Source organism: Tauraco erythrolophus, chromosome 25 (assembly GCF_009769465.1).
Source record: "Tauraco erythrolophus isolate bTauEry1 chromosome 25, bTauEry1.pri, whole genome shotgun sequence".
NCBI classification, from domain to species: domain Eukaryota; kingdom Metazoa; phylum Chordata; class Aves; order Musophagiformes; family Musophagidae; genus Tauraco; species Tauraco erythrolophus.
Window position 1 is genome coordinate 1,089,456 of NC_141489.1, and position 19,941 is coordinate 1,109,396.

General features: G+C 44.8%; 1 protein-coding gene across 1 annotated transcript; it reads left to right on the top strand.

The window, feature by feature from the left end:
* Positions 1-755: 755 nt before the first annotated feature.
* On the top strand, positions 756-19,586 carry TOP2A (DNA topoisomerase II alpha). Its single transcript, XM_086626363.1, has 35 exons — positions 756-788; positions 1,123-1,269; positions 1,434-1,524; positions 1,986-2,049; positions 2,547-2,692; positions 3,111-3,208; positions 3,528-3,740; positions 3,944-4,117; positions 4,325-4,426; positions 4,909-5,046; positions 5,206-5,344; positions 5,621-5,778; positions 6,191-6,316; positions 6,789-6,899; positions 6,993-7,098; positions 7,737-7,846; positions 8,597-8,689; positions 9,141-9,255; positions 9,558-9,679; positions 10,253-10,401; positions 10,627-10,858; positions 10,989-11,123; positions 11,227-11,427; positions 12,012-12,207; positions 13,516-13,607; positions 14,060-14,200; positions 14,305-14,388; positions 15,021-15,218; positions 16,146-16,251; positions 16,563-16,703; positions 17,130-17,280; positions 17,422-17,483; positions 17,792-17,917; positions 18,949-19,175; positions 19,449-19,586. The coding sequence occupies exons 1-35, from the start codon at positions 756-758 to the stop codon at positions 19,584-19,586; spliced, it is 4,665 nt and encodes a 1,554-aa protein (XP_086482489.1).
* The last annotated feature ends 355 nt before the right edge of the window (positions 19,587-19,941 follow it).

Sequence of the window (19,941 nt, forward strand, 5' to 3'; positions counted from 1 at the left end):
GTGCCGCGCTCGTCCCTGGCTGCGCCGTCCCCGCGGATCCCCGTGCCGCGGGGCAGCAGGGTGATGCCAGGGCGATGCCAGGGCGATGCCAGGCTGTGCCCGGCCGCCTCCCCACGCCTCCAGGGAAGCGAACGCTGTCACTGCCCCAGAAATAAAACCACGAAAAGCTGGTGTTTTGACTGGCACCCAGCGCTGTTACCGGGCCGGGGGGGCCCTGCCCAGGACACCGCCTGCTGCAGCGGGGGCACGGGGAGAGGGACGGAGAACACGTGGGCTTCGTGCGGAACCAGCACGAACGGGAGAGCGGGGCGGGGGGGGCCCCGCAGAGAACGATGGAGTCACGGGGCCCCGTTCCCAGCGATGACGCTGTCCGGGTGCTGCGGCAGCCGAGCGGCCCCCCCCCGGGCCGCGGGCAGCGGCACCGACCGCCCCGGAGCGCCGCGGCGGGAGGCGGAACGTGGAAGCGCACGGGCCCCGCCGCACGGCCCGCTGCGCTCCGCTATTGGGCGGTTCCACTGCCCGTTCCGCAGCCGCGCCTTCTGAGTGGCTGGTTTGAATGCGCGGAGCGCCTTCTGACTGGCGAGAGGGAGGGGAGGGGCGCGCCCCGTGTCCCCGCCTTCCCGCTGCGATTGGCTGCGCGTGGGGCGCCGGCGGGCGGGGATTGGCGGAGGGTTTCGGCGGGCTGAGCGGAGGTTTGAAAGGCGCCGGGGCGGTTGCGGCCGCCATCGCCCCGCTCAGCAGCGCCCGCCGCCGCCATGGAGCTCCCGGAGTCCCCGTCGCCGCTGCGGGTACGCGCGCCGCTCCGCCGCCCTCTTCCCCCACCCCGCGGCCTCCCGTCCCCGCCGGGCTCCGGGCTGCCCTACCGCCCCGGCCGCTCGGCGCCTTGGGCCTCCCGCCGCGCTCCCTCAGGGCCTCCCGCGGCCGCTTCCCCCGCTCTCCTCACACCCCGCCTTCCTCCGGGATTTCCCCAACCGCGTCCTCCGGGGCCCCCCACCCCGGGATCCGCCTCCTCTCCCCGCGTACCGCTCTCCCGCCGCCCGGGCCCGCTCCAGCCCCCCCGCCCCGCCGTTGGCGCCGCGGGTCCCGCCGCCCCTCACCGCCGCTGTCTCTCCCCCCGCGCAGCCCGCGGACGCCAACCCCCGGCTGCCCAAGGGCGATGGCGCCAAGAAGCAGATCTCGGTGGAGCACATCTACCAGAAGAAGACGCAGCTGGAGCACATCCTGCTCCGGCCCGACACCTACATCGGCTCCGTGGAGCTGGTCACCCAGGTGCGGGGGGGCGGGAGGGCGTGGGGGACTGAGCCACCGAACCCCTCGGTGCCGTCCAGAGGTTACTAACATCTGGGTATAAAAGGCAAGATGCCTCCTTTACAAGCTGGTGGTGCAGAAGAGCAGGTGAGCTGGGACTTAAGTGTTTCTTGCCTTTTTTTCAGCAAATGTGGGTTTTTGACGAGGGCGTGGGCCTCAACTGCAGAGACGTGACCTTCGTGCCTGGCTTGTACAAAATCTTTGATGAGATTCTAGGTAAGGCGACCTGCCTGTTGGGTCAGCGATTGGCGAGTTATTAACGGGTGCTGAGTATCTAAGAAACGAGAATGAGTGTGAGAACTTATCAAGTGTACTTTTAGCTGGTCGTGTTGTTGGCCAAGTAATGTCTGTTGCATAATGTGATGGATGCTGTTTGGAGAGTACACTGTTTGTTGATCGTGCTTGGAAATATTGGACACTGATGTCCTTCCGTCAGTGCCGTTATTGGGATGATGGCACACTCCATTACAAAACCAATTTCATTCAGCCCCAAATTCTCCCTTTTATGTTAAACGTGAAGTGCTCCTCTTTGTAACTTGCAAAATATTTGCCTACTAAGATGATTATTAGTAACGTTGTATTGAAGTTTTGCATTCATTCTCCTGAAGACACGTTATAGTTAATAGTTTTGTCTTGATTGAGAATGTAATATAACAACAATAATCTTTCTCTTCCAGTCAATGCTGCAGACAACAAGCAGAGGGATAAAAGCATGTCATGCATTAAGGTTACCATTGATGTGTAAGTTTTATTTCACTTTTGTTCATTGTCTTCCCAACTCAAGTGCGTTAAACATCGCTGGGGTGCTGTTCTGCGGAGCTGGTGCAGCGCTGGAGGGCTCCGTGATGGGGCCAGTCCAAGTTAAACCAGATGTAATTCACCAGCTGTGAAAGCCTTTTTCTGTGCTTAGCCCCTTGGTCTCTTACAGAGTGCCAACTTGTGGAACGACTGCGTTTTTGTTGTTTTCCGTTGTGACCGTTTTCCTCTTTTCTTCCTCTCAACCTTTCTATTCTGCCATTGAGACAGGATTTTTACGTGTGGCGGTCCATTTCACAGCATCTGGAGATGTGAGGATTTTTCGGTTGACTTGTCCTCCCTCTGCTGGCTGCTTCTGCAATCGCTGAACAGAGATCTGCTCTTGATGAAATGGTGGCCTTTCCCCAGAGCTTTTGTGTTGTTTCATTGTTCAGTCATTTGCAGCCTCAAAAACACACGTGGTTGTTTTTTTTTCCCCCTAGAGAGAATAACACAATCAGTGTATGGAACAATGGGAAAGGTATTCCAGTCGTTGAACACAAAGTGGAGAAGGTCTATGTGCCTGCTCTTATCTTTGGGCAGCTACTAACGTCCAGCAACTACGACGACAATGAAAAGAAAGTCACAGGTGGGGAAGACTCTCAAATGTGCACTGGTATTTTTGGGCACCCTGACTGGTTTAAACGTGTAAACTGAACTAAAGGTGAGGGAAGGGGGTCCTTGATGCGACATGAAAACAGTGTCTGAGTCCCTTGGAGAGAAATCTCCATGTTCCATAAATTTTATTTACTTTTTTATTAATACATTTTATTACTATAAAACAAGTAATAACAGTACAAACGTGGAAAACAGGAAAAATTCTCTTTGAACACTAATCCCAGTTAAATATGGGTTTATAGTTGCCCGCTGAGTTTGTTGGATATTGTTGCTTATTGACAGTTGTAATTTGATTGTGCAGAAGTGGCTGAACTCCTGTTAGTCTGGAATTCTTCTAGATGATTTTGAACAAGGGTAATACCATAAGTCTGTTTTCCTTCTAATTCCAGGTGGGCGAAATGGTTATGGAGCCAAACTGTGCAACATATTTAGCACAAAATTTACTGTGGAAACTGCATGTCGCGAATACAAGAAGTTATTCAAGCAGGTTTGAACACTTCTCATTTCAGTAAAGCTATGCCTGAGATTTTTCAAATAGGGCCCGCAGTTTTTGTTCCAAAAATCTGAGTGTGACTTGCATTCAGTGTACCATGATTAGAATAAATTTGGCCCACAGTTACTGTGCCACTGGGTATAATTCAAATGAATAATGATATGAGCAGACATAATCAGAATCTAGTTTTTAACCAGTGTTTTTTTTAATTTTGAAAGTATTTAAAACTCGTAAATCAGCTTACTGCTTTTAAAAACTAAGCTAGTTGCTCATGTGTGTTAGACTTGCAACTGACAAAAGCTCGTTTTCTCAGACTTGGACAGACAACATGGGCAAGGCTGGTGAAATGAAACTGAAATATTTTGATGGAGAAGATTACACGTGTGTCACTTTCCAACCTGATCTGTCAAAATTCAAAATGAAAACTCTTGATAAAGACATTGTAGCACTAATGTCTCGAAGAGCGTATGATATCGCTGGATCCACAAAGGATGTCAAAGTTTTCCTAAATGGACAGAGGCTGCCTGTAAGTGAGCGTTTAAAAGCAACAAGAATATCTATTTCCCGTGCCGTTTAAGCAGTGAGATTTTGTTGAAGCAAATGATGTCATTACACATACTAAAGGGAAAATTTGCATGCATGGTTTCTCTCCCCGCTTTTCAGGAAGATTTGAATTAAGTATTTACAGGAGCTGTTCCAAACGAGTGCTCTCCTTTCATCCGTGTGCAGGTGAAGGGATTCCGCAGTTATGTGGACCTCTATCTGAAGGACAAAGTCGACGAAACTGGAAACACGCTTAAGGTCATCCATGAGGAAGTCAATTCTCGGTGGGAAGTGTGTTTGACTTTAAGCGAAAGGGGCTTCCAGCAAGTGAGCTTTGTCAACAGCATTGCCACTACAAAGGTAACCCTTCCTCAGAGTATTTAGTCAGGCTGATGCCATATTCTTCATCATTAATATTCTTAGCTGTTTTCAAATGTGTGTATGTTAGTGAAAAATACTTAGTTGCTTCATGTTGCAGAGACAGTATTTAAAGTTTTAAATAGATATATGTACAGGTTTTTTTTCCAATGGAATCACCACCAGGTCTTTGGTCCCGTTTTCCCTCAGGGTGGCAGGCACGTTGATTATGTAGCTGACCAGCTTGTGACTAAACTCATTGATATCGTGAAAAAGAAGAACAAAAACGGAGTTGGAGTGAAGCCCTTTCAGGTACAATGTCAGAATTTCCCCGGCGGCAAACACAACTCTAGCATTGTTTGAGATTGAAACTACAGCTTAATGCATCACTACTTTAATTGGGAACACATATTTCCATTGTGCAGACAATATATATATCAAATTGCCAATTATAGAAGTCGTCATATTGTCCAGTTTAAGCCAACTAACAAACTTCTCTTTGTTTGGCTGGTGTATTTTGTAACCACAACACTACAAGTGAGAGTAGGTGTACTAACACTCAGTATCTGTTAGGCAATACCTATTCAGGCTGAGTGCTGCTGATTCCTTGACATCCCAAGTCACGTAACATTGTTCATTAGCTGTCCTAAATTCTTTCAAGACATCTAGGAAAAATCCAAACCCTACGGTGGCAGAGTTTTTCCTCACTCTGCGAGTGAGAGGCAGGTGTTGGAGCGCGTCGCCGTTGCTGAGATGAGCCTGTGTAACGTGGTGCTTGTTGTGTTTAACTGTAGGTAAAGAACCACATGTGGATTTTCGTGAATGCCTTAATTGAAAACCCAACCTTTGACTCTCAGACTAAGGAGAACATGACTCTCCAGGCAAAGAACTTCGGCTCGACCTGTAAACTGAGTGAAAAATTCATTAAGGGTGTAAGTATTGGTATACACAGATAATCGAGAGATATAATAATATATCAAATATGTACTTTTGAAGTAATGTCATGAACAAAATTAAAAATGTGCAACTTAAAATTCTGTCGTTGTTAAGGCTTTTCCCACAATTATTTGGGATTATTTTTTGCATTGCAGGCAGTTGGCTGTGGCATTGTTGAAAGTATCCTAAACTGGGTAAAATTCAAAGCTCAGAGCCAGCTGAATAAGAAATGTTCTGCTGTGAAACACACCAAGATTAAGGGTGTTCCTAAGCTGGATGATGCCAACGATGCTGGTAAGTGGTTTACATCCTTTGTAACCAATTCATTCAAAAACAGTTACAACTCGTTCTTTAGACAAATGAAAGAATTGTCTCCTAAAGATAATGAGAAAACCTGTAATTATATTTTATCCCCATTTTACAGTCCCATTTACTATGTTTATCCCCATTTACTATGTGCAGTGCAACAAAACTTGTATGTCAGAAGATACTCTCATTCAATTTGTGAGTATGCAGGCTTTGATTTCACTTCTTAATTAGAAAATGGACTACTTTTTTTTTTTTTTTTAGGCAGCAAGAATTCTTTAGATTGTACACTTATCCTGACCGAGGGAGACTCAGCCAAAACACTGGCTGTCTCTGGTCTAGGAGTGGTTGGGAGAGACAAATATGGAGTATTTCCCCTTCGTGGGAAAATGCTCAACGTCAGAGAAGCTTCTCATAAGCAGGTGAGCTGGAAAACCTTTACGGTCTACACGTCGGAAGGTGTGTCGCGCTTTGTGTTTTAACTGAGTCAGTTCAGCTGAGCTCCTGGAACGCTGTAACTCGCAGGAGCAGTGCCTTAAATGCCCGAGTCCAGCCTCATCCTCAGCCTGCCTTGCTGATTAAGTGGGAATATTGATTGAGTCCCGTTCAGTGTTTTGCCTGAAGGGATAGTGTTTGTGTTGTGGACTAGACAAGGTTTGGAATGATCTAGATTAATTTAAGCATTAAGACTTCAGTTTAGAAAAGTTTTGAAACACCAAAAAACCACTGACAAGACAAAGCTCAGTCAACGATATATTTGTGGATAGTTTTAGACATTTTGAGCTACGTTTTAAGTCTGAAAGACAAGTTTTTGTTCCGTGCAATCTTTTCCAGATTATGGAAAACACTGAAATCAACAACATCATCAAGATTGTGGGTTTGCAATATAAGAAGAACTATGAAGATCAAGAATCTTTAAAGACTCTTCGCTATGGAAAGATTATGATTATGACAGATCAGGTTAGGTTCACTAAAATTGAAAACTGGGAGAAGAAAAAGAACAACCCTTGAACGCAGAGGAAAGGAGAAAATACCACCTTTCTCCCACTGCCATTGTTGTACCTAATTCTCTGTGTTTGTTTCTTTTTATCATTCTATATTTTAGTGGGTCATAATGTCTTTTCAGCCACAAAACACACCAGATAAAAGTAGGGAAGGGAGTAGCATCACCAAAGAGCTAAGTAGTCTTTCCAGTCTGCCGATTCAAGGTCCTTGACCAGTCCTAGATACCTTTTTTCCACGAAGAACGTGCCTTTTCTGTTTCTCTTAATTTTCAGTAGTTAAGCAGTGCATGGTCACCTTTTTGGAAGTGAAAGTTAATTGGGTCAGTTAGCTGGAATTACAGAATCATTTGCTATTAAGCTAACAATTGTCAGCTCCACCATGCCCCTGATTAAATGTCTTTTTTCTTTTTTTAAAATCTTTAAATCAGGACCAAGATGGATCGCACATCAAAGGTTTGCTGATTAACTTCATCCATCACAACTGGCCATCTCTTCTAAGACACAACTTTTTGGAGGAATTTATTACTCCCATCATAAAGGTAAGGGTTGGGTAGATGGCAAGGTGGGTAAGTAAGGATCCATTGGTCCAAATCTGCCTCTCGTTTCACAGTTAAAATATTTGTTCGTTGTAGGCCTCTAAAAACAAAGAAGAAATTGCATTCTACAGCATTCCCGAATTTGAAGAATGGAAAAACAGTACACAGAACTACAATTCATGGAAAATCAAGTACTATAAAGGTTTGTAGAAAACTTAATATGGTGAAATGAAATGATCCAAGTAAGAGCATCCATGAATAAATTCAGAGTTAGCCCTGCTTTTGCAGGAAGGGTTTGGACCAGGTGACCTCCAAGTCTCTTCCCTCCTAAGATATTACAAATACATGCGACATAAAGTATAAAAGGAAGGAAACGATAACCTCTAACTGGATAAAAGCTCAATAAAGTCTCTCAAAATGGAACTACAATGTTGTATTTAACCATTCTTTCAGCCTTCTTAGGCAATCGTGCTCCGTTTTATGTGCTATTTTCCACAGCGCAGTCCTTTTGTACCGTTAGCACTGTAAGCTAAGGACTGACTCCAGAATTGCCTAATACCAATAAGAAAGTTGCCAACTGCAGAACAATGGCTGAAGGATGAGGAATCATTTCCAGTTTGTAGTTAATCATGTCAGATATCTACAGATAAAATCCGAAAGTACAACGTGCAGCTGCTCAGTTGTCTGTAATTCTTGTGATTTTCGTGATACCTTACATCTCATTTTAAAGTAACGTCAGTTTTCAGTAAGTCATCAAACTAGGCATAGCAAAATATTTCTTGGAATGCCAACTTGATTTAAGCAAGAAGTTATCAGGAGTAACCAGTGCTGTCTCTGCAGGTTTGGGTACCAGCACATCGAAGGAGGCTAAAGAATACTTTGCAGATATGGCTAAACATCGAATTGGCTTCAAATATTCTGGGCCTGAAGATGATGCTGCGATCACCCTGGTAACTAACACTTGATTTAATTGCTGACTTACTACCTTTGGTATTCTGAGGCTTAGAGTGCTGTGTATTTTCTCTTAAAATGCTCTTAGAGGCCTTTGGGCTTGAGACAATCTCTTTGTTACCAAGGCTACGGCTTTAGTCTAACCAGTAGAAGCAAATCTGTCCACGGACCTCAGGCCAGGAGTACCCTTTTAATGATGCTTTTTAAATATAGCTCAGAACAAATTAATCACTACAAACCAATTGACATTTTTCAGACACAATAGTAAATATTCCTTTAACATTTTTCTGCACATTCTGCAGCAAATTTTCTCCAAGCCAGACCTCCTCTTTCTCCCCCAGATTTTCTTCTTGCAAAATGGTTCACCAGTGGATGATTAAAACAGTCCTCGCTTCTGTGAACTTCGGCACCTTCAGTAGACATTGAGTCTTCAGAATTCTGAGCTGCTAGGCAATGCCAAAGAACCAAGTTATTCCCCAAAATATTAATTAATAGGGAAATCTGCTTTGTTTTTCTGTTATGTTAAAAATCCATACATTTAAACCTAACTACCGTGTCCGCTAAGGACTATTGGAAGTTATGCTCTTGATATATTTAGCTACAAGAACCTTTTCTTGCACTTCTTGGGCTATTAAGTCGGCCTGTTTAGTGTGTTATTCTCCTGGGCAAACTTCCTGTGTGCTTTCTTTTGCTCAGGTGATCCACAGAACGCCCTAGAATTGAGTCACTTTTCATTTTGTAATACACAGGCCTTTAGCAAGAAGAAGGTAGAGGAGCGAAAGGAGTGGCTGACTAATTTCATGGAGGATAGAAGACAACGGAAGCTGCATGGTCTGCCAGAGGTAAAAGGTTTACGTGTGTGAAGGAAACTGGTTTCCTGTCTCTCCCTGGGGCTGTTCTCAGCTTTGTTCTGCACCCAGCTCAGAGTCAGTGAGTCAGTCACCGGATTACGGGACAGTTAAAATGTTTCAGGATTTTGCAGAGCAGCTTCACTCATCATTGTAGCCTCGATGTCAATTATCCAACGCTTAATTCCATTTTTAACTCTTATCTTTCAAATTATTTTATCCACGGGGAAATGGGAGCAGGCCTGTATGAAGACTATCTCTCAAAAATACGGGCCTACATCAGGGGAAGCGACGTTTCACGTTGCCATGCTAAGAATGTCAGCACTTGGGCTTGTTTAGCTAGTCTGACAAGGAGCCTCCATTGTAGTGAAACTAGCCAAGTGTGAGTGAAGAAACAGATCAAACCTTGTTATAATCGAGGCAATCTCACACCTCTCTTTCTTAGGAATACCTATATGGGAAAAATACGAATTACCTGACGTACAACGACTTCATCAACAAGGAGTTAGTGCTGTTCTCAAATTCAGATAATGAAAGATCAATCCCGTCACTGGTTGATGGTAAGTTATGTCAACAGGGTGATTCTGCATAGTGCATTCCCCAAAACTTATTAGTGGGTGTTTGTATGTCATGCCACCAGAATCAGGGTAACCTGCTGACATTTCAGGGTCAGTGTTCTGCTGTCCAAGCTCTTCATCTTCAGATTAAAGGTCTTGTCCATTTTGTAGTATATTGTTGCAAGTGCCTTACTCTCCTGGTGCAGAATCTTTAGGTGTAGAAGTAGTTCTTAATCTCTAGAGAGCAGAAGTGAAGTGAAACACATCGTGCATCCTAATCACAAGGTCTTTTCTTTTTCATACAGGTCTGAAGCCAGGTCAAAGAAAAGTTCTTTTCACATGTTTCAAACGAAATGATAAGCGGGAGGTGAAGGTTGCTCAGCTGGCTGGTTCTGTAGCTGAGATGTCCTCATACCATCATGGTGAAGTAAGAACCTGGCCTGTTTGTGCAAAAAGCTTTTTAAATGAAAGGCAAAAAAGCCCTTCTGTCAACTCGATAGTTAAGATGCCTCTAAAGCAGGACTAGATGTTTGAGTATAAAAGCCAAAGCAAAGTGGCTGTATATCTGCTGTTACTACTTCCATATTAACTGACACTGAGACTGATTAGTCTACCTGTCCTACCTAGACTTGATGTGAGTACATTTCCTTCAAAAAGTAGAACATGAAAAACCCACTCTATTTGTGATCAATTTGGACAGATATTAATAGCCTTTCTGCCTTGGCAAGGAGAAGTTAAGCATTAAACAAGCTTCCCTTGGGAGACTGCTAGACTCTTTCATTAGAGGTTTCAAGCACAGGCGGACAGCAATACATCGTGGGTCATTGGAACATATCTAGTCACCCAGACTAGATGGTCTTGAGATGCACTTTCAGTGAGAGTTTCCTCCAGTATCTTATTAGTTGAGTTTATCCTCTATCTCAGTTCTGTTCTTGCCTCTAACTTTGTCCGTTCAGTGAAGAGTTCCGCATTTTTAGCTTTAAACCTTCCTCTATTGCAGGCATCGCTGATGATGACGATTATTAACTTGGCTCAGAACTTTGTGGGCAGTAACAACCTCAACTTGCTACAGCCCATTGGTCAGTTTGGCACAAGGCTGCACGGTGGGAAAGACTCTGCCAGCCCTCGATACATCTTTACAATGCTCAGGTCAGCATTAAAGATTTCTTCCTGTTTCAAATATTTTTGCCATGTTACAGGACTCCATTTGACAGCATTTAAAATGAAAAATGAAGTTACTTTTTCCCTTTAAAACTAGCATTGTCTGATGGGAATGAAGCTGATGTGTGTGTGTTGTTTTCTGAGGGTTCTTTTTGCACGGTGGTCACTGTTCTGTAACGAGCATTCGGGCTTAAATTCTTTCTTCCATTCTAGCCCGCTGGCACGGTTGCTGTTCCCACCCATGGATGACAACATCCTGAGGTTCCTATATGATGACAATCAACGTGTGGAGCCAGAGTGGTATATGCCCATCATTCCAATGGTGCTGATAAATGGGGCAGAAGGGATCGGTACTGGCTGGTCCTGTAAGATTCCCAACTTTGACATCAGGGAAGTTGTGAATAACATTCGTCGTCTGATGGATGGAGAAGAGCTATTGCCAATGGTAAATAAAGTATTTAATCAAACAATGTCTCTCTTGGTAGTTTTTTCAGCACATATTGGAGCATTTCATGCAAGTGCTTAAAAGCAGAAGCATCAATGCCAAGCTGAATCCAGCGTTCTTTTCTGTTTAGCTTCCTAGCTACAAGAATTTCAAAGGCACGATAGATGAGCTGGGACCCAACCAGTACGTGATAAGTGGCGAAGTGTCCATCCTGGATTCTACAACCATTGAGATCACCGAGCTGCCCATCAGAACATGGACACAGGTAATAACCAGCGAGTTCACCCTGTAAAGCAAAAAGTGATTAGCTGGTTTTGGAGCATTTTTCTCTGGGGAAAACATGGGTCTGACTTTGATTCTTTTCTCAGACTTACAAAGAGCAAGTTCTGGAGCCGATGTTAAATGGGACCGAGAAGACACCCCCACTAATCACAGACTACAAAGAATATCACACAGACACAACAGTGAAGTTTATAGTGAAGATGACTGAAGAAAAACTCGCTGAAGCTAAAGCAGTGGGGCTGCATAAGGTCTTCAAACTCCAAACAAATTTAACATGCAACTCCATGGTATGTAACAGATTTTGCCGAAGCTCCTTCTTGGTTTAACTCAAAGGCTGCCTGGACGGCTGCAGCTGCTACGAGTAACAAAAACACTTTTGCAGTAACTTATTCACTTCGATTTTTCTGCTGTTACTGGTTTTAAATTAGCTTTCTAAATACACATTCAAAAGGTCAAGGGACTGGCTTGGGATGGGCCCTGAGTGCTACGGTTTTGCCTGAAGGAGCCCAAGTGATCTGAAACCACCCAGTTCCGGGAGACCTTTGTTGTGATAACACCACCAACATTGAGTGTCTGGATTGGACAATGCGGGAAGCTTGATGCCCGGTGTTTATCCTACAGATAGCTTTAAGGTTCAAGTCACCTTGACCCTACTATGTGTTTTCAAGAACTTCTAAATTCTAAAACTTCAAAATTCTAAAACTGACTCTGCTGCTGTGCTTGCAAACTGAAGTAATTTCTAGAACAACGCTAAGATGTTCTGATTTGTTGGCTAACAATTCAATTGTACCATCATGCCTGTGTTACGGGTAATTTCCAGTGGGTTTGGAAATTAGTTGTATCATCATAACACCTGTGTTCTTTCATCCAGGTTCTTTTTGACCATGTCGGCTTTCTCAAGAAATACGACTCTCCCCAGGACATTCTTAAAGAGTTCTTTGAGCTCAGGCTCCGGTACTACAATTTGAGAAAGGAATGGCTCCTTGGAATGCTGGGTGCCGAGTCGGCAAAGCTGAGCAACCAGGCTCGTTTCATCCTGGAGAAAATAGACGGCAAAATTGTGATCGGTATGCGTTGTTCTTGGCTGCTCAATTTGTGAAACTGGGGGGAGAACTAGGGGCTCCCTGGAGGTCTGTCAGCACCTCTTCAGCCCTGAGCTGGCTCTTAACAAACTACACCAGAGCTTATCTTTCCATTCCAGTAACATACAAGAGGAAAATGCTTCACGGAGTATCCGTGGTCTACAGAGCATTAAGCACACATTAACTAAAACAGGATACTCGTACAGCTTTCCTACTGTTAGGACACTATTTCGAGAACAGAAATATTCTTTAATAGTTTAGTGATAATTCCCATCTGTTTCTGACTCAGTAGGAATAAGAGTTCAGAACTGGTGGGGCTAGAAAGGGGCAGTGATTTCAGTTCAAATGCGTACTTCTTAAGAACCCATATCTCTCTGTTATCTCGTGAACCTCTGCAAACATATTCCAAATTGTGTTCTCAGTGGATTGGGGTTTCAAACTTAGAAGATACTCAAGTTAGCAGCATCTGAGAATCATGAGCTGGAAAAAGAAACAGATCTTTGTTCCCTGCATTCAAATTTTTCAATCGACTTTTCCACCTCGGTCTAAAAGGCAGTCTGTATTTCCCTTGCGTTCACGGAGGATGCAGCTAGCCCAAGTGTCATAAGATGCTTTGTGGTTTGTGGCTGAAGGCAGCCCAGTAAATCCCCACAGCCTGTGTCTGTTGGACTCGGGAAGAGAAATAATTCCCTTGAAATGCATTTTCTTGGGTTTTTGTAATAAGCGGTTCCAAGGCTGACAGAGCTGATTTCATTTGTATTTGTGTCTCATGGTTGATTGCTTCTGATATCTTAAAAAGGAACAAATTCCAACAGAAGCATTTCCATTGGTTGGAATGCTTGCAGGATAAACTTCTCAGGTGAAGTCTAATGAGGTGTGAGCTACACCAAAGCCTTTGAGTGCTACTGGAGGGGTTTCCTCCACCTGCCTGCTTGTTATTGTGAAACCTTTTTGATACCATCACACCTTTTTTTCCAAGCTCAAAAGCTACTTAGGGCAGAGGAAAGGCCTCTGCCATATATATGGAAATGAAGAACAATATTTACAGTGCTCTGGCAGGTGTTCCTGACAGTGCATTGCTGACCTGACAAATCATCTGCTAAGTAGGAACTTTTTTGGTGTTATTTCAGGCTCTTCCACACGTCCCACCTCTGATGAGAAAAGGCTGTTTTAGAGCCCGATAGGATGCTGAGCTGCTAGAAGCATAGGATCCAAAATTTAATGCTCATCTGTCTTTCCTACCAGTGATTGGTAGCGGTCACTAACCGACACTCCCGAAATGTCTGTTTACAGAAAACAAACCCAAGAAAGAGTTGATTCAAGTTCTTGTCCAGAGAGGGTACGAATCTGATCCAGTGAAGGCTTGGAAGGAATCTCAAAACAAGGTAAAGCTTCAGGCATCCTCTAAATAGATCCAAACTGGTCCCTGCCTCTGAAGCTTCATAATTCTTAGGAAGAAGCCTCAATTTGTAGGATTCAAGAGCATTGTGTATCTGGGATGAGAAACATAAAACAAGTAAAAATTCAGGTTGTGGAAGGGCTGTAAGGAAGATGGCAGTTTTAAGTAGCCTCAGGAGAGAAGCTGGACTATCAAGACAGAGAGGCCACATAGAGTCGAGCAAAAGAGATTTGGAGAATTGTTTTTGCCGATGGATTCTCTGTGCGCAGCAGCTGAGGCTTAGAGAGGCGTAACTTTGTCTATCCACTTCTGAATTGTTCTAGAAGAGTCTGGACTAAGCATGTGGCTTACCTGTGAAGCAGTCCAAATTTGATCAATAGCCCTGCCCTTGCATGTCAATATATTTGTTGACAATGTTTGTTTTATATCCGCATGCAGGAAGAAGAGGAGGAGGAGGAGGAGAGCGAGAAAGAATCGACTGCGGCTACCGGACCAGACTTCAACTATCTGCTGAACATGCCCCTTTGGTACCTGACTAAAGAGAAGAAAGATGAGCTCTGTAAGCAGAGGGATAACAAAGTATGTTCCCTCCTTTTCTTATAAAAGCATTATTATATAATATAAATGTTTCAATGGTGGTTTAAAATATGTGACTAATGATTATCAACTGTGATTCCCTTTAGGAAAAGGAGCTGGAAAACCTTAAGTGCAAGAGTGCCTCTGATCTGTGGAAGGAAGACCTCGCTGCCTTCATTGAAGAACTTGACGTATGTTCAGTGCAGATGACTGACACCCTCGTAGTCTTATCCACCAGCTCTTTATTGACTTTTTTGTCATAACAAGGAAACTAAAAATGTTGACTCCTACATCTTGCACTCATTGAGGAGAGTGAAAGCTTTCTTCACCTTCCCAGCTTGGACAGGAGTAGCTCTGCTCTGGGCCAGGCATTCATACCACCAAGGTAGCCCTTGGAAGGAGGTCAACTACCAGGCTGAATAGTGAAGAGGAGTTTTAGGAGGGCTTGAGAGAAAACTGGTACTAGGATATCTTCTGGGGAGATGTAGATCAAAGGGCTTTTTTGACACTGAAGAGCTGAAGGGAAGAGCTGGACGTTACTGAGCAGAGCCCAGATTGTGGGCAGGTGTCTGTGTGCCAGCATGCCTGGTCACTATGTCTCTTCTTACTCCTCAAGCAACCAAACTGTAGCTCTGGCTTAAACCATTGCTTGAAAATGTGAAAATCTGTAGCAGAGAGGGAATTGTCATTGAAACCGATGGTGGGAAATCTGTCAGCCAGTACAGAGTGCTTTTCTGCGAGGGCTGCGACGATGGGTTTTTGCAGTAGTACATTATTTCTTCGGTATTCTCATGGATGTATTATTTTATTTTCACCTCTGCAGGCAGTGGAAGCCAAGCAAATTCAGGATGAGATGGCAGGGATTGTTGGTAAACCTTTAAAGGGGAAAGGAGGGAAAATGAAGGTGAAGAAGGCTCAACTGCCAGAAGTAATGCCATCACCTCGTGGCATAAGGGTTGTTCCTCAGATAACTGCAGAGATGAAGGCAGAGGCAGAGAAGAGAACAAAAAAGAAAATAAAGGTAAAAAGGAACATTCTAAATGCCTAATCTTTCTTTGCATCCTCTTCAATACAGTCCTAAGGAAATGCAGGTTCTTGTTAGCTGAACTTGTCCTGGGGAAGCAGCTGTTCAGGGAGAAAGACAGAATCTTGGGACATGGGGAACACTGGAAGTGGATGTTTCTCAGTCTAAGGGAGGACAGATTCACTAACGCATCAGGAGATGGCTTAGAGGGAAATCTTTTGGCAAGAGCCTGTATCGCGATGGGTTGGGAGCTTAGAAATTAAAAGGCAGATGCAAGTAAGGTTGTTCTAGGTGTCTTGGAGATCTTATAAATCCTCTAGCAGGCAGGAAGTACAGCTAGTAAATGCACTTCTCTAGAACAGGCTCTGCATTTCCAGTTATCCTTTCAGCCACTTCATGCCATTATTGTTCTTGGTATCAAGGAGATAAAGAAGATTTAACTCTTTGTATAGGGCCAGTTGAAATTATTCCATTCAGCCATTTGCAACACAGAAAATTAAAATACCCCCTCTCCTGTTTTGACCTGTAAGCCATCACATCGCTCCTCTCCTACAGATGGTTCCATAGAGCAGTTTTTCCAAATAACTTGCACTGTTGTTTTTAACCCACCCTGCCCAATTCTGCATCCTCAGCACGCCCTGGGGCTGTACCAGCAGCACCAGGGCGGCTCAGGAGTGGGGACAAAGTTCCTGTTTTTGTTACTGTTGGCTTTTGCGTTTCAAGTCACCTGATGTGGGGACAGGTCATGTCTGATTTACTTGGCTGTGATCAATTTTGCACGCAGTTTGTTTCACGAGCTCAGATTTCTTGTACCGCTGCCTTTCCTACGTGTAAAATAATCAGCTCCTTCCTACACTACCCTGTGTGCCTCTTCTAATGGTGTGACTGACTCGCTCTCCATTTGGTGTCTGCTTGTGTCTTCAGAGTGAAAAAAATGAATCTGATGAGAATCAAGAAGAAAACACATCAGGAGACAAAGAGCCTTCAGGCCTTAAGCAGAGATTAGCGCAGAAGCTTAACGTTGAGCGAGGTAAATGCTTTTATGTGTTATTCCATCAATGGAAAGTGAGGGGAAGGGTTGTGAAGTTGGTTATCTGACCTTTTCCTGAAAGTGAGGAGTAACACCTAGGATCAGTATCTTTGGAAAAACTACGTGAGAGAGAGAGAGTGATCCTGGATAACAGTCAAGTGTTACCAGGATAGACAGATTACTGTTTCTCTTCGATGTTTAAGCCAGAATCCTCTGAATTCAGTGATGTGTTTCTAAGTTGAGTTCGAGCTGCTGAGCCTGAAGTACACATGGAGGTTTGCTGGTTCATCCTGCCTCCCAATGTTTTTCAGGTGCTAAGAGACAGGCCACTCTGCCATTCAAGCCATTAAAGAAAATGAAGAAACGAAACCCTTGGTCTGACTCGGGGTCTGGTTCAGAGTCTGATTTCGAAGCGCCGCCTCAAAGAGAGAGAGTGGTTCGCCAAGCCGCAGGTGAGTGGCGACGCAAACGCAGAAGAGGGGTGGTGTGTGCAGGAGAAAACTGAACAGACAATTTAGAGAGCTCCCAGTGTCTGGGATCTGGGTCAGAAATAATTTTTAAGAGGCTTATTTATTTTACTGTATATACCAACTAAATATTTCCGCTATTCGAGCTGATTTTCACAACACTTTTCGAGGAAAAGCAGAAATGGGTAACTAGAGAAATAAGGTTATTGGGTTTAATGACATGATTGTCTTGGCAAATCAAATGTGGTGTTGGTAAGCAAGCCCAGAATACAGTCTTCTCACTGGCAGCCTCAATATCTGCTTGTTTTTATTCAGATCTTTATTTTTTAATGACTGTAGCTAAAATATTGAAAAAAACTGAGCTGCATATTGCCAAATGTGTAAAATAATACATCTGTGTCGTTTCATCAGCCAAAGTCAAGACCATAATCAGTTCGGACTCGGATTCAAATCCCTCCAGCTCAGATGAGGAGTCTGAATTTCAGGGTGACAGTGAAGGCAACGCTGAATCAGATACAAACTCAAAAGAAAAACCTGTTCCCAAGCCCAGAGCTGCTCCAAAGTGAGTATTTCTCCACACAGGCGTTGGAAATTAGTTGTGCTTCTAGTGTTAATGATATATAGAAATGAATTGCTCTTTTTCTTCAATGCACCTACTTAGTGCATCAGAAGTTGAAAAAATACTTGGGGTTTTGTATTCCAGGGAAACCACTGGAAAAGCAGCTAAAGCTCCCAAGCAGAAGCCAGTGCGAAGCGCCGTCCCCGGTGAGTACAAGACCTTCAAAACCTGTTGATTTTCCTAAAAGCCCACGAGAGTGCACTGGGCGTCCTGACCAGTGCTCACCACTGGCAAAGGCAGACATCAGTCACAGGATCTTGCAGAGAAACTTTGATGCTTTGGCACAAGGTGGTTTCAGTGCACCAGGCTTCTTGCCTAACATGAATTTGTGATTAATCCAGTTGTAGGAGTTGTTCATTTCATAAAGCGGATCGAGATGATTTCCTTCTGCTTTAACCTTTATGGCCAGAGCAGATAATTGCACTATTTCAGACTCACTTTCTGCTTTATTCAGTTCAAGTCCAAGATGCTGCTAAGGAAAATGTGATTCAAGCCCCTGAAGCTCCTTCTGTCTCTGCGCCTCACAGTAAGGCTGTACCTAAAAAACCTGCTGCAGCGAAGAAGGCCAGTGCCACTAAGGGTAAGGCGACGTTAAGCGAGATCATTTTAGATAACAATTATTAATGCTGTGGGAAACGAGTCTGAGTGATTTTGCTAGACATTGAGAGGCCTGAAGAGCTTGAGTTTTCATTTCAGAAAAGATCTGAGGTTTGTGGCAAAGGTTGCCTCGTTGTTGCCATTTTTAAAGAAGTTTGTTTCCAAACATATCATGTTCTAGTTCATCTCAGACAGGCTCGAAGGGAGTGAGTTTTAGTTTGAGAACAGGAAAAGTGAATGCTTCCTACAGTGCTATGTAATACTTGGCAGAAATGGTCCGAGTGGAATTTGTGTCTTGCAGTCAATGTTCTACTTCGTGTCTTTTTGGGAAGAAAGCTACTTGGTAGCTCACTTCCCAGGAAGAAGAAAAGCTTCTTTGGGGTAACTTGATCTATTTAGTGCTACCTCGACCTCATAAATCTATGGCGTTTGACACAGGGTTTTTTTCAACTTTACTGCCCAGAGTCTTTGTCAAACTTGGAAAGCTGTTTTGCATATTCCATCACTAGCTGGTTTTGATCCCAGCACTGAAGTGCTGTGTTCCTGCACAGCAAAATAGCTGGTTCTTCCCCTCTGAATTCAGGAATGACCTGCTAGTTTCAGCTTCACTTGCAGACATGCTTCAAGAAGCTGTTAAAAAAATGTCAAAATATGGGTAAGAAAAAACTCCACAAGATGGTAAATTCATTCCTTCCCTGGGCAAAAATTTGGAAGGTATGATTGGTTACACAGCCTTGAGGGTTGAGGACTTTTCAATTGGAAATAGTCTGTAAATTGCTTTGGGAACGTTTTAATTGGATCCTCTACACGTAGTGGAACCAGGCAGATAACCAGCCTCGTTTCTCCTCGCCTGGGTAAGGAGCCATCTCTAGAAAACCTCACATGGGCACAAGGTGGCCTGAGTGCCAACCTCGCAGGAGAGCACGGAGGCGTGTTTGTGCCGGAATCGTTCCCGAGCCGCCAACGGGGAGAGCGGCAGCGACTCGGGGGGCTAAAGGCAGAGCTCTGTTTCAGATAACCAGCCGTCCATCATGGATGTTCTGGCCAAGAAAAAGGCTGCACCCAAATCCAGCAAGGCGGCGCCGAAGGAGGGACCCCTGGATCCCGAGGCTGGAGCAGCGGGTGACAAGAAGCCTGGCCAGACCAAGGAGCGGAAAGTGATGAAAAGGCAGCCAAGCTCCTTGGATTCGGATTCAGATCTGGATTTCGGCTTGAAGCCTTCCAAATCCGTCGCAGCGAAGGTTTGTACTCGTCAGGCGTTCGAGCCGAGGGGGCAGCACGGGGCCGGTTATTCCGGCAGGAAAAGCGCGATGGAGGTGGCACCTCCTGTGTGACACCCGTCTTTATGGCTGGGTGAGGAGGAGGGGTCGGGCACACGGACGTGTCCCGATTGCTGGTTCCATCTCAGCCCCAACCACCGCCTCACCCGTGGCACGGCGGGTGTGTTTGGTGCCGGGTGTTCCCTGTTGGCGCTCGGACTCGCGATTCACTTCCCGACTGTGCTTCCCCTCCAGAAATCCAAGCTGGAAGACGATGACAGCTTTTCTATTGATTCGGGCAGCCCCGTAGCAGCCGTGCCCCGTGCCAGGCCTGGACGTCTGAAGAAGCCTGTCCAGTACTTGGAGGAGTCCGACGAGGACGATATGTTTTGAATTTTTAATGAAGATTTTAAACTGATCCAAACGGAGCTGCAAACCCAGCCTTCGGCAGAGCTCTCGACAAGGAACACCGTCAGGCTGGGAAATCCTCTCTCTGACTTCAAGCTAAGCCAAAAATGTTTGTTGGAGTGAACACGGCTCTTTTTCTTGGTTTTAAATCACTTTGATTTGTTTAAACGGGACCACCCCCACACCACCCCCCCTTCCTCCTGAACGCTGGAACCACGTGCCCGGCTCGCGCTGGTGCGCTTCCCTCGCATCCTTTAGCTCTGGAATCTTTTGACACTTTGTGGTCGTTTTAATGTTGAAGTAGGCTTTAGAACATCTCACATCCTCTCACATAGGTACT